Below are 20,316 nucleotides of genomic sequence, written 5' to 3' on the forward strand. Positions count from 1 at the left end.
TGTTTGGCAACCTTGGAGAGTCGCATATGATTGGTTAAGGAACCAGGAAGTAGGAAAGAGCTACACCGAAGTTATTCTGTCACATAACTCTTATTTTGGAAGGAGAAAAGCTTGACAAAGATATGGTTGATGTAGAGAGACAGATTGTTTATATGGAAGCTTCCTTTTATTGCAATAAATGAGAACATTTTAAATTATTTTTACAGAAAAAATGCTACTTATTTAGCCTTTAAAATCCTTCAGCCTGGACCTAAAGGAAAGACCTGAATTCATAGCCATCCTCCCTGCAGTCTGCTCTTTCTCCATTCAGCTCATGGAAACAAAAGATGGATTGAAACTCCTTTGTTGTTTAACTTTGTTTAGCTAATTGGACCAAGGTACAGTTTGACTGATAACCCCTGCCTGTTGTTCCTTTCCTCTCATAAATCTCTCTATTCTCTCCCTCTTCTAGAGCCTTCTGTCCGTCCACGACACCATTGCCCTCAAGAGTTATGACCCTGAACTACCTCCACTGCCTGAAGACATAGATGACGACGAGGACTCGGTGAAAATTATAAGACTGGTCAAAAACAAGGAGCCTCTTGTAAGTCACATTTTGTTTTTCCAATATTAAAAAGAAATTCTGAATTTCCCACTGCCTTTTTGTATCAAAGCAGTAACAAAACACCATACATGCTTTCGAGGTACTAGCTTGTGGGAATCCAACCCACAACCTTGAAGTTGTAAACACAGCGAAGCCGACCGAAGCTGCCCTTTTCTTGGCCACGAGTATTTTCAACCACACCAGGCATGATGTCTGCGAACGGCTTCGTCTTCTCCTTCCCTGGTCAGCGCTGCTCTTTCATTGCAACGTGCCTCCCGTGTCCATCTCGTCCTTCCAGACGTCAACAACCAGACGTCGGGCCCCAGCTGTCGCCACTCGCGTCTTGACTCCACCCCTCGACGTCCTGGGTGTCGCGTCGTTTGATGGTCACCATTCCATACATTCCCCGACCTTTGTCAGAGCATTGCTAACCACCAGACTGGGTTGCATCACATGCCTCTATTTTCTTTTATTCTTTTCATCCCTGTTGTGTTTTTATGGTGATTTCTCGATACTGTTGACTGACCTGAAAATATCCTCATCTCCAAACGTCCTCATTGGCCTGTCAAAGACCTCCATCCAGCTCTTTGTTGTGTGCTGAGGCCCTGCCCATCTTTGATCTGTGCCGGACATGTCCTGGCCCCGGCTGCCTCTATTTTCACTTTGTGGTTTTCACCCTCACCACCATCTTGGCTCCAGGCCTGCGTGCTCCTCTCACCGCACCCCAGAGGAAAGGGGAACACACCTAAACCATTTTTGGTTTCCTGCCCGTTGCATGTTCTCCAGAGCTGCTGATCACAGTGATGTGGCTCAGAGGAATTTTCAGCCTCTCTGTCTGACAACAGACGTCGTCGCTGAAGCTTCCTTTTCCAGCCTCTTCACAGCCCGATGCCGGATCATTCCACAGAAACCATAATTTGATTTACACCGGCCGCAGCCAACTTAATCATCCAGCTGATCTTATTCCATTTAACAGTGTGATGCTTTTCTTGTCTCAATGATTCGGCCCCTGAGAACATCTAAAACACATCTACACTGTCTTATATTGTCCATTATTGCACAATAATAAAGGCATTGGGGATCAGGGATCAACCTCAGGATGGTAGGTTTCATTAAATGTGGCTCTTATGATATATATCCACATTATGAGTAAAATATTCCTGCAACAGCTGTTATGTTCTCTCCCTACAAGCTTTGAAACGAAGCAGAGCACATTTTTATTATAACCTCCCGCTTGTAGCAGATTGCGTCCTTTGTCTTCATTGTAGTATTTTGTTAAAACATAAAAGAAAATAATGAATGCTAAATGACAGTAATAAGAACAAGATGTTTCACTCTGGCCACATTTTGATCAAATGTTTGGAATCACAGCTGTTTTTATCCTGTTTTTACTCACCATCCACATGTACCGTTCACATTTAAGTGTGAAGAAGGTTGCATTAAATGATGATGATGATGCATTAAGACCTGCAGTGTGAACGCAGCCTGTGTTTGGCTTTGCAGTGACTTGGTTGCTCATGTTTTGTCGTGCTAGTGTAACTAAATGAATTTTGAGCTGGAGGCCAGGAAGAACAGCAGCAACAATGTGCTGCAGCTGATTGGGATCTAAATAAACTATAAATATTTCATGGAAGTAAATTCAGCCTTTTTTTTGTGACCTTTTTATTTCACGTTGACTGGTCTGGTTCTTCGGTCTACGTTCTGGACTGTCGTCCTGTACATCCTTCAAGTGGAACTGATGCTTATGGTCTCTTAAATCTTACATTGGGAAAGGAGTCATCGGATCAGAAGCTCGTGGGGAAGTCCCAGCCACCCCAGTAACCAAGAAAACCCTCTAATTGTGCAGGTTCCACATTCACTGCTGCCCCAAATTGATTTGGATGTGCCCTTGAACTCACAACTCCACATAATTAGCATGAAATGTTCAAACTTACAATCATAACAGCAGAGTTATGTAAAATCCAGTTTCTTGACAGTCTGTGCTTTCTTTGCTCTCCTTTATTTCTTTTTACTTCTTGTGTCACTTTCTGGTTTTATGATGCTGGACGTGCAGAGACTGAGCTGCAGCTGGCACTCAGACTCCTCGTCATGTTAGTCGTCCTTTAAGTTAGCAGCGATTAGCTGAGTGGACTGCGTTCAGTAGCTCTGATTAACTGCTGTCATTTCTCTGTGTGTCTTCATGCCACCTTTAAGCGGGTTTGTAAAAACTCTCGTCGTCTTCTTCGTCTTCTTCCCTCTTTTTCCTGTTTCACCACCAGCTCTCCTGCTGCTCTCCCAGAAGAGCTGATTTACAAGCTCGAGTGTCTTGCGCATTGAAATAATTGGGTTTGGAGAGCAGCATAAACATGTGCACACATGCAGACACATCAGCTCAGCCACGTATTTTTATTTAAATAATGTGCTATTTTGGATAAGGTTTCAGAATAGTTCAGGTGGGGGTCTGAAGTGTAGAATTCAGTGGGTTGCGTCAGTATGAGGCCATGTAGCTGATACACTTGGAAACTTTGCCTCGGGTGATAAAGTGCTGGAGTACAGACTGACTAATAGGAAACTGCAGTCAGAAGTTGGAGTGACTGAAGGCACTGGTGTTACATTATTCATGTTCCTGAGCCAAAAAACTCAAAGGTCTGTAACAGGCTACAAACATATCCACCTAAAAAAGCATCAGTGCTTTTACTGCTGTCAAATTATCCAGATGTAACCTCTTAGGTGCCAATAAAAGTCCAGAATCTCAAATCAAAGCTCATTAAAAGCATTTTTATCACCGCCAAACACAGTTGAGACAACAAACAATTAAAAATACAAGTAAATAAAACCTGCAAAAAGGTGAAAACACAACTCATCCCACAGCATGTACAAATTTGTAAACAAGATTCACTGAACCAGAAGCAGAAGACACTGAATTTATGTTTCATGTTTAAAGAAAAAAATCATGAATTGTGACTTAACTTTGCTGTCTGGCCTCCAAAACCACATTTACTGAAAAGCTCTATTTCCCTAATGTCGTTGGAGAGCAATTTCCCGTCTAAAACAACGATTTTCTGCCCAGTTACATGGATTTGATTGAAGGCAGGTGTCAATCAATCTGCATTGCAAATATTTCCTGCCTTCTTTTGATGATTTATAGATGGATGTAACCATGGCGATATCAGCATATTTCTATTGGATCGCACAGTCAGAATGAGGGTCAGTCGTACAAATCAGCCGATCGAAGCTGGAGCTACAAGGAGATTTACCCCTCCTAATTCAGAGTAACAAAGTATTTACTATAATTCAATTTTTAATCGCAGATCCACCTTTCTGTAGTGTTTTGTCCACTTTTTAGCTACTTTAGGATAAAATTGCTTCCTAAAAGAAACTTGTTGTGTTCTAGATTCCTCATCGGATCACGAGGACTTCACTGAAAACCATCTAGCTATCTGTTTACTAAAACCTCTGTAACTTAAGCTCCATGAATCTTTCCACAGATAATGTCCACATGTTCAATCACACTTTTCTGGAATTTTTGTCTCATGCAGCAAATTATCAAAGGGGGTTATAATATGCAAAAAAAAAAAAAAGTATGCCAAGATTTAATTTTTCCTCAATTACTTTACAACAGTAGAATCTGCAGTGATGCTTCCACTTTTTTTTCTTTTTTTTAAAAACTCTATTTCAATACCAAGATGGTTTACACAGAGTTTATTATAGCTTAGAAATAAAAATATAATAAGTAATTTTCCAGCCGAAACCCCAAAAAGACCAATGGGGCTTGAACGCTTGACGCCTGGTGGCGCAAATTTGCAACAAACCATCTGGTCTTTTATTTTATTTCTTTTCATCAAACTATTTTATTTTATTTATTTATTTGCTTTTTTTCACTCATATTTCTGTATTACATTTTATATAATCTTTTTTTATATAATTTATTTATTTATTATTATTAATTATTATTATTATTATTATTATTAATTATTATTATTATTATTATTATTATATTATGATGTATTTTTTTTATTCCAGGCTTTTTCTATTGGTCTTTTTCTCTCCTGATTTTGTTCTCCATTATTTTTTTTGTTTTTATATAATTGTCAATACATTCAGCTGTTTAGAGGTTAAAAGTGCTTGGATTACCTTGAGACATACTTTGGCCAGTTACAGTGTAGGCAGCTTGAGGAGTCATAGCATCCCTCTGAAGTCTGAATCCTCGCACACAGAGGAAGACAGCCACAGACCACATCTGCTCAGGGTGACCATCACTATGTTGTGAGAACATTAGTGGCCAACAAGCCTGCTGTGGCTGACTCTGCTCGGCTCGTTTGGACACACTGGAAGCTCTGTGACGCAGATGTAAATAGCAGACTGGTAGATGCTCGCTGCGTTTGCCCCGCTGAGCGCTCGTTCCTTTAGTGCATCTCTTGTTGGATTTCAGTGCCACTCAGTTGGTGCCTCCTCTCATTGCTGTCGGAGCAGCATTCATTCACTTCTCCCACTCAGTTCATCTTCAGAGATCCTCCTACTAGCACACCATCTTTCTCTTCCTTTCCCTCCCACTCTTTAATCCATTCCTTTTCAGATGGTTTCTCTATCGGCTCTACTCTCCCTCATAGTTCTTGTGCATTTTTTTTTCTTTCATTCAGAAGTTTAGATTCTGGTGCAAAACTGATTCCTTATTTATCAACTTCTGCCATAGAAACTCTGCTGCCAGGAAAGTGACAGTACCAGCATCAGGTTCTATCACTCACCTTCCTCTCTTCTTCCTTTTTTCTCTCTCTCTGTCGTTTCGCACACACGATTGCTTCTCTCATTATGACTAAGTCTCACTGGCTGAAGCTAAGTGGAAACCGTAGACTTCAGGGTCCATGCCATCCAGCTGGCACTCCAGTCCTACATAAGGTCCTGCCTGGCATCAGCTAGTACCAATCAATCCAGCTACCACCACTAGGCTTGGCCACCCAGCCCCCCCCCCGCCTACTGGATACCAGTGAATCAGCTGGACTTCTCATTATGGACCCACAAATAGCACCGATTGGACTTCAGAGCTTTAGCTGTCACTGCATGTATGAATGTAGACGACATGTCCAACATTATTATTGTAAAGGCTCCAATTGCATGATTGATGTGTGTGGATTTTCTTTACTTAATAAAACGAGATCGATTCGGTTTGTGACGTTGTTTTCCATGAATGGTGCTCCCTGGAATGAGCTATAGGTAAGCTGACATGCCATGCTTTTCCCATCTGTGGTAGACAGACCTCTTCTTCTTCAATGACACAATCAGGGCATTTGGATCAGAGCTGCCCCAATTCCATTTGTCTGGAAGCCAAACACATTGACTCACATCGTTGTAGCCGTTGTCTTCTTTGACTCAACCTGAATGCCACTCATTTTATGGCCGATACAAACACAGATCAACACAATCAATAAAGCCAGAGTGGAGAAAGTTCTTAAATGGGACTGTTATTAAAGAAAAGAGCTGATAAATGTATAATTTTGTTTAGAAAGGTGACGTTTTTTATTGTCTGTTTACACCAGAATGTTGAAAGAAAAGTAATGACGCTGTCTGGGAATAAATGGGGCAGCTAATGAGATTAAAGCAGACCGCGCACCATGTGTTAGTGCTTTACAGATAGACCCATGTGCTTTAAATGCAATACATCTTATATGTGATGGTTTGGGCCACAGTGTCTGGGGGTGGGGGCTGCGTCTAGGAGGGTAGGTGTTGCAGAAGAAGATGGAGAGCACTGCCTTCTCCTGCTTTTAGCTGCAGCATGGGCTCATTTGGCTTTGTTTAAATCAGGCATGTCAAACTGGTCCAGCAAAGGGCCGTGTGGCTGCAGGTTTTTGTTCCAGCCAGCCAAGAGCACACAGTTTGACCAATCAGCTGTCTGAAGACTGAGATCAGTTGATTGAATCAGTCAAATCTGGTGTGCTGCTGCTTGGTTGGAACAAAAACCTGCAGCCACACGGCCCTTTGCTGGACCAGTTTGACATATGTGGTTTAAATCTTTGTGAGCATCTTTATGTGTTGAAAGTTTTTGCTTGTTCAAGTGTTTCTATTAGTTTTTTTTTTTTATAGTGTCACTAATTCAGCTTAAAAATAAGGATTTAAGGCATTACATGGTTGAATTTAATGTGACCAAAAGCTAACACCTACACTCACCTTTCACCTTCTAGTACAGGGTTGGGTCCCTTTTTCCTCCAGAACTGCCTCAATTTTTAGTGTGATAGATTGAAGGTGATGGAAACATTCCTCAGAGGTTTTGCTCCATATTGACATGACAACATCTGGCATCCATGATGAGAATCTCCCATTCCACCACATCCCAAAGCTGCTCTACTGGACTGAGATCTGGTGACTGTGGAGGCCGTTGGAGTCCAGAGAACTCATTGTCATGTTCTAGAAAGCAGCTGGAGATGATCAGAGCTTTGTGACATGGTGCATTATCCTGCTGAAAGTAGTCATCAGAAGATGCTCTACTGTGGTCATAAAGGGATGGACATGGTCAGCAACAATACTCAGGTAGGCTGTGGTGGTTAACTGTTGATCCAAGGCAGGATGGATCCATGTTTTCATGATGTTTCCACCAAATTCTGAGCCTAGCATCTGAATGTGGAGCTGAAATGGAGACTCATCAGACCAGCAACGTTTCTCCATCTTCGATTGCCCAGTGTTGGTGAGTCAGTGTGAATTGTAGCCTCAGTTTCCTGTTCTTAGCTGACAGGAGGCACCCAGTGTGGTCTTCTGCTGCTGTAGCCCATCTGCTTCAAGGTTGGACGTGTTGTGTGTTCAGAGATGCTGTTCTGCAGACCTTGTTTGGAACCAGAGCTTATTGGACGTCCTGTTGCCTTTCTATCATTTCCAATCAGTCTGCCCATTCTACTCTGACCTCAATACGACATTCTGGTCCAGACAACTGCTGCTCACTGTATATTTTCTCTTCTTCAGACCATTCTCTGTAAACCCTAGAGATGGTTGTGGGTTAAAATCCCAGTAAATATTCAGACCAGCAACTATGCTATGTTCAGTCACTTAAATCCCCTTTCGTCCTCATTCTGATGCTCAGTTTGAACTTCAGCAAATCTTCTTCACCATCTCTACATGACTAAATGCTGCCATATGATTGGCTGATTTGAGTTAACAAGTTGGTTGGTTAACCTTGGTTGGTGGCTGCATAGCTCTGTTGGCAGAGAATCTTTCTCCCATGCAGGAGACCAGAGTTCGATTCCCCCAGGGAACATTCACACCTTCCAGCTTGGTCCTTAGGCACCTAACCTAACCAACATGTGATAACCACTGTAAGTCGCTTTGGATAAAAACGCCTACTGTAAAAAAAACAAAACAAACAAAAACAAAAAAAAAACAAACATGGTAAGCAGGTGGTCCTGATTGCTTATATAAAGTACATATTTGTCCTAAGCACTACATTTAATAGTGAATAACATCATTGTTTGAAGCAGTCGGTGAAGAACCTCTGTGTTTGTCCTTGTACAATCCTTAGTTCAGTGTCTGTCTCAACACCCTTGCAGCCTGTTGAGTTGTGAATATAAAAACACAGCTACCACAGCCACATCTGAGACATTCCCAGATCCTAATCTTACAGCCCTCTTCAATAAAATGTCTTCCTCCCTTCATGTGTAATCATGAATGCTAACACATCCCGGCCTTTTCCGCTCTGCACTCGAAGAGCCGAAGAGCTCAGAGTCTGAATGAAGGCATTGTTGCCCGTCGGGCCGACAGCTCAGCCGCCCTGTTTCCCAGCACACTTTGGAAATTAGAAGTGACATGTGAAAGTGATGTTTTCTTTGCTCGGGATAACGGCGGGGAAAACGGGAAACAATGCCAGAGCAGAGATAGACCTCTTCCCCGTCACACAACTGTCTCTTTGTATGTGCTCACACAGCTCTCACCCTGTACATAATGACAACATCTCTGGCAGCGTCCAGCTTATAGCACGGGGACGGCAGGTCCTCTCCACCTGAATGAATCACCATATTATTTACAAGGTGAGTCATGGTGAACAGTATGGGGAAAAAAATGCACACTTTGTAAGATAGCCGCAAGTTTATTCACAGATTCGCACATTCACCGCCACCTGTCTGAAGCACAGAGGTGGGCTGCTAAGTGTGTTTTCATAGTAACCAGGTAATGACTTACTCTAACATCAAGGTTTAAATAGACAGAGAAGGGGGGGGTAGGAAGACAAATGAAGGTAAGCTGACCTGTCAGAGAACCCTCTGCTTTGCATTTCCTGGCGACTTCTCCTGGAATCCCTCCTGCTCCTTATAATTATCATAATAAGGAGCTGGCAATTTTCCTTTTTCCCCAGTATACTTGTTCATTATGACTGTTGGGTCAAGACTGAGGTTAAGGAAATAAAAGTGAAACCAGAGCCTGTTTTAATGCAGACATGGAGACTGTAGGGTTAGGGTACAAGGACTGGGGATTTAATAAAACAGGTGGAGAGGCTTGCAGGTATTGGCCTGCTGTGGCGGCCCTGTTGCATCACTTTGGAAAATCATTTGACATAAAACTTCAAGTACTTCTGACTGTTCTTTGCAATAATGTAGATTTTCATTTGGACTCCTGCTAATTCTTTACAATGCTGTATTAATCTTTATGGTGGCCATAACACTAAATGGGCTTTGTGATCCTGACCAAATGCACTAATATTACATGATTTTATTCTAAGAGCAGCAGCAGATTCCGTGGCCTTCGAGGAAGTCTGTAAGAACTCGTAAATATGCTGGGCTCAGTGTGTGGAACGGTCATGGGTGTTATGTGCTAGCAGGGTTTAGGGGGGGCTCTATGCCATCTCAGTGAGGTAAGACGAAATGACACACTCCAACACCAGATATGATTAGAGGTAATTGTATTTTAATGTCCAGGAGGCCCGTTCCCACTTTGCATTTGGTTTTTCCATGGTCGACATCTGGTGTGAAGGATGCCAGCATGTGTTTCCACTACACTCACATTTATACCTCTAAACATAGCAGTCAACACAGCAGTCAGCGGGAGTTTATTGTCGCGTTACACTTTCGCTGTTAAGTGACATCATGTCAAAACATGTCCACCTCTCTGCCCCGGCCGCTCGCGTTTGTTTTCCCTTGTCGCTCTCAATTTAGAGGGAGAAATAATGTTTGTCAAATGCTCCAGGTTGATGTTTTGAGTGGTTGTTACGGACGGGGTGCTGCAAGTTTTAAACTGAGCTTTCTGTTTGTTTTCCCTGGCGGTTTAGGAATAGTCAAGTCCGTTCAGTTGTGGTCGTAGGGAAGGTAAAAAAGATCCAGTGTCCATCTGTTCTGCTGCAGAGGAAGCAGAGGAAAGGCCACACATAGCCCCGTCATCATCCATTCAACCAGCTTCCATCTTTTCATCCAGACAGGGGGTAGAACGCCCTCTGAGTGCTAACCTAAACCAACGGGTTGGGCATGGTGTGCTATTTTTCTTTGCTTGTCCACAGGTAAAAACTAGGAAGAATGCCAGAATATATACTCATTTAGACCCTTCAGTTGGGGGTCCTAATCTTACCGATCTGACTCTGAAGGGTGGAGCTTGACACACTGCTGTCCATTAATTGGACGAAATATTCATCACTTCCTGTGTGATTTGGCTAAGAACAAAGTGGGAAAAGCTCCATGTTTAAATATATGGTGGATTTTATTTTCTTTCTCTTACAAAACTTTGAGAAAAACAGTTGACATAAAATATATGTAACAAAGATTCATTAGACACAGTAGTGTGTGTTATTTTGACAGAATGTCCTGTAATCAGTCATAACACCAAACTTAGAAATGAAACATAAATTACACCCAATATGGAACTTGAACTTGAACTTCTTGGGTGGGCAGGAATTGTCGTCGATATATAATGGTAGGGGAAACACTGGATATGATCAGTAGTTGCAGACCAGGGTTAAATCCAACAGTTAACTTTTTATCTGCTAAAGTTTCATGGCACTACTGCGCGCTGACAGCCTGCTGGACGATCTTCCATCCCTTTTGATAAACACTCCCTCTCATACAAGAGCGGATCCAAATTTTAGTCCATATTCTCTCTTTTTTTCTGCTCTGTATGAGGTGTTAGCCATTTGTCATCACGTACTTAATGCTGCTGCCATGTCAATGTGTGTGCGTAGCGCTGGGAGGGGTGTCGGCGTGATACGGACAGTGTCGCTCTGTTTCTCTTCGTCACGCTGCAGAGAATAAGCCTCTGAATTCGGTGCGGCCCAACAAAAACAGTCTGAGACATTTATGTGTTTGCAGTGGAGATACTGAGCTAGGACACAGCTGCGTATGGACTTTATCATGTTGTGTGGAGACTTTGGCACTGATTGGCCACTGCTGGGAAGCCTGACAGACTAAGATAACCCCTATCTTGGTTTATATTTCTAGACTTTCTTTCTTTAAACAGATAAGTTTTGCAGACTCTAAAAAGAGAGAATCAGACAACTTGTTTAACCATCTTGTGCTCACTTTGCTGTCTTTTTCCATGTGAATAGTGGAGTTGAGACACTTGATGGTTAAGTGGCGCCTTGTCTCTAATTACTAACACAGCGTAGCCAATTCATCAGGCTTACTGACTGTCCAGCATCAATCATTCAGTCTTCTGAGGTTTCTGCCCATCCTGCTTGGCCTGACTTCAGGTAGAAGCTCATGTCTGCGCTCTCAGAGAAACACACACAGATACGCTTCCATGCACACAAAAACACACCTACACATGTTGTCGCTCATGCGTACATGTGCTTTGACAGATGCGGACATTTCCATTCTGACTTCCTGCATTGGTACCATGCACAAGTTAAAGCCTGAAATGGCTTCCATGTGCCAGCGGGTGTTGAAGACTTGCCTAACTGTACACAAAGAAGCCCATCTTGGTGCACACATATCACAGAGCTTATTTAGGTTGTTGCTTGCACTGTTTATGTATTTGTTTAACTGAGCAGGCAGTCCTCATTAGTGGGCACGCATGGCTGGATGCTGATGATAGCACCCATAGGGTATCGCCGTACAGGGGAAGGCGATGCTGAGTTCAGGAGGCTGGATTTGTCCTGCTTTGTTCCAACTGCCTCTCAGTGCTTCCAGAGTATTCGTCAGGCCTCCCTAAGAGGCTGATATACACCCCCGGAGGTTTGAGAGAGTGAGAGTTGACTGGAGATTGTAATGAAGCTGAGGGGGGGCGCAGTGCATCCAGGCCTGAGAAATACTGGGTAGACCAGATCTTGGGAATTATAAAAGAAAAACATGAATCTGCAACAGCTTGTATTTGAAAGTTGTACTTCTGTCTTTTGCTACCTTCGTCTCTTATTTACTGTGTGCAGATAATGACTTCCAGAGCCCCAGTTATCATCACACTTCTTTATTTTCAGTTTAACAGAAGTCTTTCCTTTCTCTTTCCTCTTAGACTTGTTTTCCCCTGAATGTTAATGTGTCTGCAGAGACAAACCTTACACCCATGCTGTTTGTGTGTTCATAGCTTGTCTACACATATTGGGTAGTTACATCAATAGAATAATTTTATAACTATCTCTCTCTCTCTTTTTTTGGGGGGGGTGGGGTAGTCCTTCAATCTCATCTTTATTTTTCTTATTTGGGACACTGTGTGAAATTAAATATGCAGAACACTTCATTCAGTTTTGACCTTCTTATGAATAGTGGAGTTGAGACAGTGCGCACAGAGATTCCCCCTCATTCTTTAAATCTTTTGACGATGTTATACACTGTAGACGGTGGGATCTTTAAAGTCTGGGAAACATTTTTCTGAAACTGTTCTACAACTTTTAGAGCCAGTTTCTCTCAGATTGGTGAACCTCTGTCCATCTTTCCATCTGAGAGACTCTGCTGTCATGTTACTGACCTGTTGACAAATAACCTGATTAGCTGTCAAATGTTCCTCCAGTTGCTGCCATCAAATTCACAATCAGCTCATATTTCCATGAAATAATAAAATGTCTGATATGTTGTTTATGTTTTACTGGGAATAAAATATGACTTTATGAGATTTTCAAATCATTGCATTTTGTTTTTATCTACAATTTCCACAGCATCCTATCTTTTCTGGAATTGGGATTGTATTATTTTTGCCTGTCATCATTTATATCCAACTCTTTTTCACTCCCAGCCTTAACTCCTCCTCACCTAGGCAGGTTCTCAGTCCTGACTCTCCTCAGGTCTTCTAGTTAGCCTCTGTAGTGTTGCCACTGGTGTGTTTTGGCCTCTCCCTTATCAGAAGGAGTTTATTTGGCAACCTTGCCAATGTGAGTTCAAACTGGGGCTGGCCAGATTATAAAGAGACGTTCCACCTTCTCGCATAAATCTTAAATGCCTTTGCTTCTTGTTTGCCTGTCTGAGTTGGACACACCACCTTTTAGAGTCTCGATTTCAAATAAATCTGATAGAAAAGGAAAATGTTAGACTCCGTTTACCCATCATCACTTTTTTTTTATACCTCTGTTAAACCCAAAGCTTACTTTTTAAACTGAGATATAATTATCTCTGCTTCCCAGACGTTTGGGTTCATGACCCAGTTCATTCATATTTACATGCTAAATATGCTGCTTTATAATCACTATTGCCATTTGCAATAAAAGTCATAAAAGTGCTCTTTGTAAATGGCATCAGGGGTTCAACATGTGATTTAAGCCATATGTGTCAAAACACGATTTATATCTACAGACCATATGTGAGCACATTCCATAGACGGCCATAGTCTTCTGGTGTCGTGTATCTGTGGAGTTTGTGCAGACAGCCCATTGTCATTACAGACTGAGTCCAAGGCTGCTGCTTCTCTGCTGTTTAGTTAGCCTTTAGACTGCCACCAGCCAGCAGGCACCTCCAGGGATACAATAAAAACATCCATCACAACACTGGCAATCAGCCAGCTTAAAAGAAAAAGTCAAAGAAAAAAAGTAGAGCGAGAAATGTAATGACCACATGTCTGAATATGCTTTGGAGATTTCCTGCTGACTCCCGATCTCACCCTGTTGTCCGTCACAGTCTGCCTCTTCCCCTGCAGCACTCTATTCTTTCAGACACTCAAACTGAAAAGGTTTCTGTGTCTGTCTGGAGCCGGTGTCCCACAGACGGCTGCTTTAAGTCACATCACCGGGGTTATATGTGACCCTGACACCAGGTCCGCTCATTCCTCTCCTGCTGAGACCGCCTTAAATTCTTTAATTAGCTCAATTATTCTATTAGGTTTGCAGCTCTGTGCAGATCCAAGCGCTGTCTTATCCTGACGTCTTCTTCCCCGTTTACATCTCTCCACACCTCAAAGGCCTTGAGGAAACCATTATCTATGAGGGAAAACCATTAGGTTTGAATATGTAGTGAAAACAACCAGGATGACAAGCTAATGGTATCACCAAAGTAGAGCTAACCAGAGGCTCCTTTGGTCTTTGAAGGGTTTTTTTTCCTAGATCTTTATGTTGATGGTAGCTAGAAGTAGTTTGGACTCAAACTGGAGTGGCGTGATGCAAATCAAATGAGCTGTTGTTGCACCGGACTGTGGAAATAAAGCACCACCAATAACCACCAATAATCACCACTAATCATTTTCTTCGAGAATGATGGCGATAACAGTGAGAAAAGGGCAGAAGGATGAGTTCAGTCATTATAAACTATGTGTTGCCTAGACGACACTCGTGTCTGACTCTGAGCGAGGACAATGTCTCACATTCTCTGTAATTTTCCATCCTAATTCCCAGCTAAACCTATGCCCAAGTGGTGTTTGTGTGACTGGTTGGCACTCATGAGGCATATTGGGTTATTTATTGTAAAGGAAGGAAGACTTTTTGGGTTTACTGGTAAATGCATCAGCGTTGAACAGGATGAAACACTACACTCCTCTCTATGTTTTTCTGTCAAAGCATCAAGTTCATGTTGGAGGACCAGGAAGACTTGTGGGTGTATTTTGAGTCCTCTTCACTTTTAAGATCTCCTGTCTCACCCTTCATCAACAATCGGCATCTTCTGTGGAACAGATTCCTCCATCCTTTCTGTCTGTAAGGTCTTCCCTGAAAGAGACGTTGTCTGGATGGGAGCAGATGTTGCTCTAAAACCTCCATGTACTTTTCAGCATTGATGGAGCTTCACAGATGTGGAAGCTGCCCACACCATAGACACTAATGCAGCCCCATCCCATCAGAGATGCAGCGTTTCGCCTGTCCACTGATAACAAGCTGGATGCTCCCTCTCCTCTCTAGTCTGCAGGACACGCCGTCCATGCTTTCTACACACTAGTTCACATCTTCATCCAGGTTTCCACTTTGCCTCAGACCATTTTAAATGAGCTTTGGTCCAGAGAAACAGTGCTGTTTCTGGATCCTGTTCACATCTGGCTTCTTCTTTGCATGGTGGAGCTTTACCCTGCATTTGTGGATTTCTTCCTGAGACCATGCAGTGGTTTCCAGTAGAGAATCATATCTGCTTTTAATGCAGAAGATCACCAGCATCCAGCCTTGTCCCATGCACACAGAGATTCCTCCTGATTCTCTCAATCTGTTTATGATATTAAACACTGTAGATGGTAGGATCTTCAGTCTTTAGGTGTGGTGGTTAGCATTGCGGTCTCACAGCAAGAAGGTCGCTGGTTCGAGCCTCAGCTGGGGGGGAGGTTTGAACTAGGGGGAGGTAGCATTTCTGCGTGGAGTTTGTGTGTGCGTGGGTTCTTTCTGGGTACTCGGGCACTCCCCCTGTCCAAAGACATGCGTGTTAGATTAATTGGTCACTCTAAATTCACATGTTTTTCCTCTACTGGGAATAAAATATGAGTTGACGATATTTGGAAATCATTATATTCTGTTTTTATTTACATTTTACACAAAGTCACAACTTTTTTGGAGTTGGAGTTTTATTAGTAGAGAAAAAATAATGAATTTGTATCAGTGTGATCACAGAATAAGGTCTCCATTGTTTTCAAGAGAATATATGAACTGAACTGGCTTTCATGTGCTTTGATTTTGTCATGAAAATGTACGTGAGAAGTTTCTATATTCATTAATAAAACATCCTGATTAGATAGAATAGAATAGAAATACTTTATTAATCCCTTTGGAGAGTCCTTAGGGAAATTTCTATTTGTCATTAATAGAACAAAGTTCTCTTTATGTTTTTTTTTTTTTTGTTTTGAGGATTGTGATCAGCCTTTTGGGTAAAAATCATCCTATAAGCACTTTAAGGTCCTTGAATTTTCACCACATTTCTTCTTCTGTTGTCTTTTTAGGGCTATTTGGGATTTAAACTATATTTAAAAAAGCCAACTCTTGTCTAAAAACTCTTACTGATTCCTTTCTAGGGAGCAACCATAAGGCAGGATGAACACACAGGAGCTATTCTCGTGGCGAGGATCATGAGGGGAGGGGCGGCCGACAGAAGCGGTCAGTACCAACAGTTTCTTCTCTTTTGTTCTATCAATGTGTGCGTGCATATGTGGAAGTTTAAAAAGTTACTGATTACATCCAGCATGCACCGAAGAAGGGATGGATTCAGAAAGATCTTTGTTCCATAAATGAAATTAATCCAAATTGAAAAGTATCCATGGCAGCGCTGCTGTTTGTCCACATGTTTGCTATTTGAGCGCGTGTTCGTTGTGTCCACTGTTTTTTAGTCAGACCAAAGGCAAATTTCCACACATGTCCACAATTACATTTTGATTCTTTTCCGACCCTAAATGCCACCATGACTGTAAACACTCATGTAGTGCACTGTATACATCCTCAGGCTGTTTACACGCTGTTTTTAGACAGTAGTTTATCTTCACAAGGATAGTAGAGTATAAAAATGATCGTACATATGTAATCTTTGTTTTTCTGCACCAGGGCTCATCCATGTTGGGGATGAACTGAAGGAGGTTAATGGAATCCCTGTGGATGACAAGAAACCAGAGGAAATCATTCATATTTTGGTATGCCTTGTCTTTGTGTGTGTTATTCCAGAGGTTTCTCCGGTGTTTCGGTTCCCCTCCCTTGGTCAAAATAAGATTCCTTGTTTGTGATGGCAAAAACTTCCCTGAACTCATCCAGGACCCCAGGCCTCACATCACTGTGCTGAAAGCCAAATACTAGCCTTTCTTTTCTAGTGTTTCCTGGCCTTAAGACCACATGCATCGGGCCACACGGTGTTCCTGGATGGGGTTGAGTCTGTGTAGTTCCTCCAAGCAGCCTTTTCCGCAGGCCTCAAATGAGCTCCATTATGGCTCTAAACGCTGCCAAGGGTGGACTGGAGAGTATAGAGGGAGTCTCTTAAACTCTGTGCCTTCTCAGACATAAAATCCTTCAGACAAGCAGACGGTGGCTCACAGTACTCCTGAAACAAGCACACAAATACACAACAAGGCCCAAGTTTGCACAGCAAAACTGCTGAGCAGCTTCAGTATGATTGTAATGGGGAAATCATCACTAGAAAGTATAATGTTCACTTGTCTGATTTTTAACATAGAAAGGATTTCCATTAAAATCTTACTGAGGAATTAAAAAATCTGTTCTCAATTCTCATGGGATGGGAGTTAAACATCAGTCTGCATGTGAGGGGGAGGAGTGGAGTAGCCTTCTGAAAAACCAAGCAAAAGCTACATAAAACAACAATAAAATGGATTTTGCATGGTAAAGATTTCATAGTTCTCACCATTATCGCACCCAAAAAGGGAAAATTGAGCCTAAGTTTAGAGAAAAAAGTTAAACAAACCAAGTTAAAGTTATTCATGCATCACCGGAGTCCTGATGCTTGTGCCACTATACTGAACTTACCTTTTATTCTAGGCCCAATCACAAGGAGCCATCACTTTTAAAGTTGTCCCTGGCATGAAGGAAGAGCCGCCAACCAAAGAACCAAAGGTAAGTCGTGCAGTTTAATCATTATGCTGCTTCCCAACAGAGCTAATAAGAACAAATCAATCCTAGAATAAACTGCAAACCAGTGATGCTAAAATTAACTGTTTGTACTGGTCAGAAACTAAGCAGCAGCATTACGAAGCAGCTCCAGTCGAGCAGTCTGACTTAAGGCCCATTGCCCTGCAATATAAAGCGCTGTAGCATCTTTAAGTTTAGTCCTGCAAAATCACCCATAGCTTGTGATTTAAAGTTAGCGCCACAAACAGACTTTAACCCTGACTGGATCTTCCCAACTTGTTCCACGTTTCCACTCAGACAAATCAGCTCTGATTGGGTCTTTTCTGCCCAGCTTTTATATTGTTGTCATTTGTTGATGGAAGTGTCACTACATTTCAAAGTGTTTTTCCTTGTGCATTTACTTTTTTTTTAGTTAGCATAGTTTATTTATGTATCAGTAGCAGGGAGAGGCTGGATCTAAGCTCCAAGGTGAAAAACTGCTGATCATCTCTCATAATGCAGCCAGGAGAGCTGCAGAAGACAGCATGCATCCTTTATTAATGGATGTTTGACGGTGAATCTGTTTGATATTTGGTCAGCTGCTCCTTCACTGGAATAAAGAGACCCTGTGGGCTTGCATCAGGAAGTGTAGCTAAGTGGCTGAACATGTACAGGCCAAGCAAAATCAAGCTAAGGGAAGAAAATCAGGACATCTTAGAGTGTAGATGTTTGAGTAGAAGCTGCTAGAGGTTTTAGCAGCCAGAGCAGCTGTTATGATCCAAACAAAACATCACTGCTGAAACACAATTTCACTCTACGGCACAAAAGCACCCTGTAAATTGGAAGTTAGTCTTTCTTTCTCTCAGACACACACCCCCTCTTTGCATTTCTTTTCTCTCCCCACATGTATTGAAGTGTGCAAGGAATTATAATTCATGGTGACAGAACTTAATTCAAACGGAAGATGCAGCATGATGCTTCAGGATGCAGCTTGCTCTTCACGACAGGAAAAGTCTCAGAGAGTTTTCCACTGTTATGTCCAACGTTCTTTCTGTTGATTAAGTGTGTACAAACCTCATTGCCAAAGTAAATCGGACCTAAAGCAAGAAAACAACCTTTTCTCTGTGTTGGTTTAGTGTGGAAAGATTAAAGAAAGTTGGAGGCAGAACAGAACACAGGTGGTGGGCTTAGTACAACCAAAGGTCTGATGAGACATCGTGGAGAGGCTACGTTAGCTCACTTTTGAAGGCTTCAACTTCTAATTGCTGTTAAAAGAATAATACCGCTGGGCTTTGGTGAATCAGTCCTGGCATCTGTCATGATGAATGGTAAATGGTCCACATTTATATAACATCTTTTAACCTTTTCTAGGTTCTAAAAAACACTTTACATGTGTTTCTAATTCACCAATTCACTCTGAATTCTTCTTATATCTAAACTCACCATCCACTTTATCAGGTCCAAATTCTAGTACCAGATTGGACCCCTTTTTCTTTCAGAACTGCCTGAATTCTCAGTGTGATAGATTAAACAAGGTGGTGGAAACCTTCTTCAGAGGTTTTGCTCCATATTGACATGACAGCATCACACAGCTGCTGCAGGTTTGCCGGCTGCATCCATGATGAGAATCTCCCGTTCCACCACATCCCAAAGCTGCTCTACTGGACTGAGATCTGGTGACTGTGGAGGCCGTTGGAGTCCAGAGAACTCATGGTCATGTTCTAGAAAGCAGGTGGAGATGATCTGAGCTTTGTGACATGGTGCATTATCCTGCTGGAAGTAGCATCAGAAGATGCTACACTGTGGTCATAAAGGGATGGACATGGTCAGCAACAATACTCAGGTAGACTATAGTGGTTAAACCAGGCTGCCTCCAGGCTGGACATGTTGTGTGTTCAGAGTTGTTATTCTGCAGACCTTGGTTATAACCAGTGCTTATTGGACTTCCTGTTGCCTTTCTATCATCTTTCCAGACCATTCTCTGTAAACCCTCTGATGGTTATGTTTGTTTGAACTTCACCAAGTTGTCATCATCATTTCTACATGACTAAATGTATTATGTTGCTGCCATGTGATTGGCTGATTAGTCAAATATTTGTTTATTCTTTTGTTATGCAAATCACATCAGACACTCCTATCACCTGTAGGAAGCCCCTGTTTTGTGTGTGGTGAGATTAATTAGCTGCAACTTCAGTATTTAATGCATCTTGCTATCTGGGAAGCTGATGGTGCATACAGGAGGCTTTACCCACTCCATAACTGAGGAGGGTGCAGCAATGCACAACTTCTCAGGGTGAAGTGAGTGTTTTCACTCAGGAAACTGCAGAAAGTGGTGAAGTGGTTTTAATAGTTCTAACTTCCGCCTTCAGAGCTTAATTAAAACAACCACATTAAGTTGTCTGGTCGAGGCAAAGCCAGAAAACCTAACAGCAGTCACCTCTGCAGCTGCTTTTCTTTGATTACACACAATCCAGCATCCAGTTTCCAATAAATCTGTGTGGACATTCACCTCTGATTTGCTTCTGTTTAGCATTTTATTGTCAGAGCATGCATTGTAAATATTGGGACAGTCATGCTCATTTAATCAAGTTCCTTCCCTCCACTTTTGAACTTGCAGGTTTTCCTGAAGGCACTCTTTGACTATGACCCAGTGGACGACAAAGCCATCCCATGTAAGGAGGCTGGACTGGCCTTCAAGAAAGGCTTCATCCTTCAGATCATGAGCCAAGAGGATCCAACCTGGTGGCAGGCCAAGCTTGAGGGTTATGCCAATCCTCGTGCCGGCCTGATCCCATCCAAGCAGTTCCAGGAGAGGTGAGAACCCCCCCCCCCCCTTCCCTAGAACAACCGGCTTACCAGATCCTCTTAACAAGCGTGATTCGACTCTTTTCTTCTGTCACAGAAGTTTCACGCTCTTTCTTTTTCTCCC

The 20,316-nt window shown here is 42.3% G+C and overlaps 1 protein-coding gene and 1 long non-coding RNA gene across 4 annotated transcripts in view; one reads left to right on the forward strand and one right to left on the reverse strand.

Annotated features, from left to right (window-relative positions):
• The window catches only part of mpp7a (membrane palmitoylated protein 7a), a 168,733-nt gene that overhangs the window by 96,429 nt on the left and 51,988 nt on the right, over nt 1–20,316 (forward strand). For all 3 annotated transcript variants that reach the window (XR_006008187.1, XM_041967556.1, XM_041967557.1), the window contains exons 6-10: nt 452–583; nt 15,857–15,938; nt 16,380–16,465; nt 17,319–17,393; nt 20,005–20,201. Coding sequence is in view for 2 of the 3 variants with exons in the window: in XM_041967556.1 (XP_041823490.1) it covers nt 452–583; nt 15,857–15,938; nt 16,380–16,465; nt 17,319–17,393; nt 20,005–20,201 (572 nt within the window). In the remaining variant the exon portion in view is untranslated. The remainder of the gene's footprint in view (nt 1–451; nt 584–15,856; nt 15,939–16,379; nt 16,466–17,318; nt 17,394–20,004; nt 20,202–20,316) is intronic.
• On the reverse strand, nt 62–13,427 carry LOC121628513. The gene is made up of 3 exons (XR_006008188.1): nt 13,415–13,427; nt 5,817–5,821; nt 62–163 (listed from the first exon to the last, which is right to left on the reverse strand). It is a non-coding gene; the product is annotated as an uncharacterized LOC121628513 (long non-coding RNA).

The sequence above is a fragment of the Melanotaenia boesemani genome, chromosome 18, assembly GCF_017639745.1.
Source record: "Melanotaenia boesemani isolate fMelBoe1 chromosome 18, fMelBoe1.pri, whole genome shotgun sequence".
Lineage (NCBI taxonomy): Eukaryota > Metazoa > Chordata > Actinopteri > Atheriniformes > Melanotaeniidae > Melanotaenia > Melanotaenia boesemani.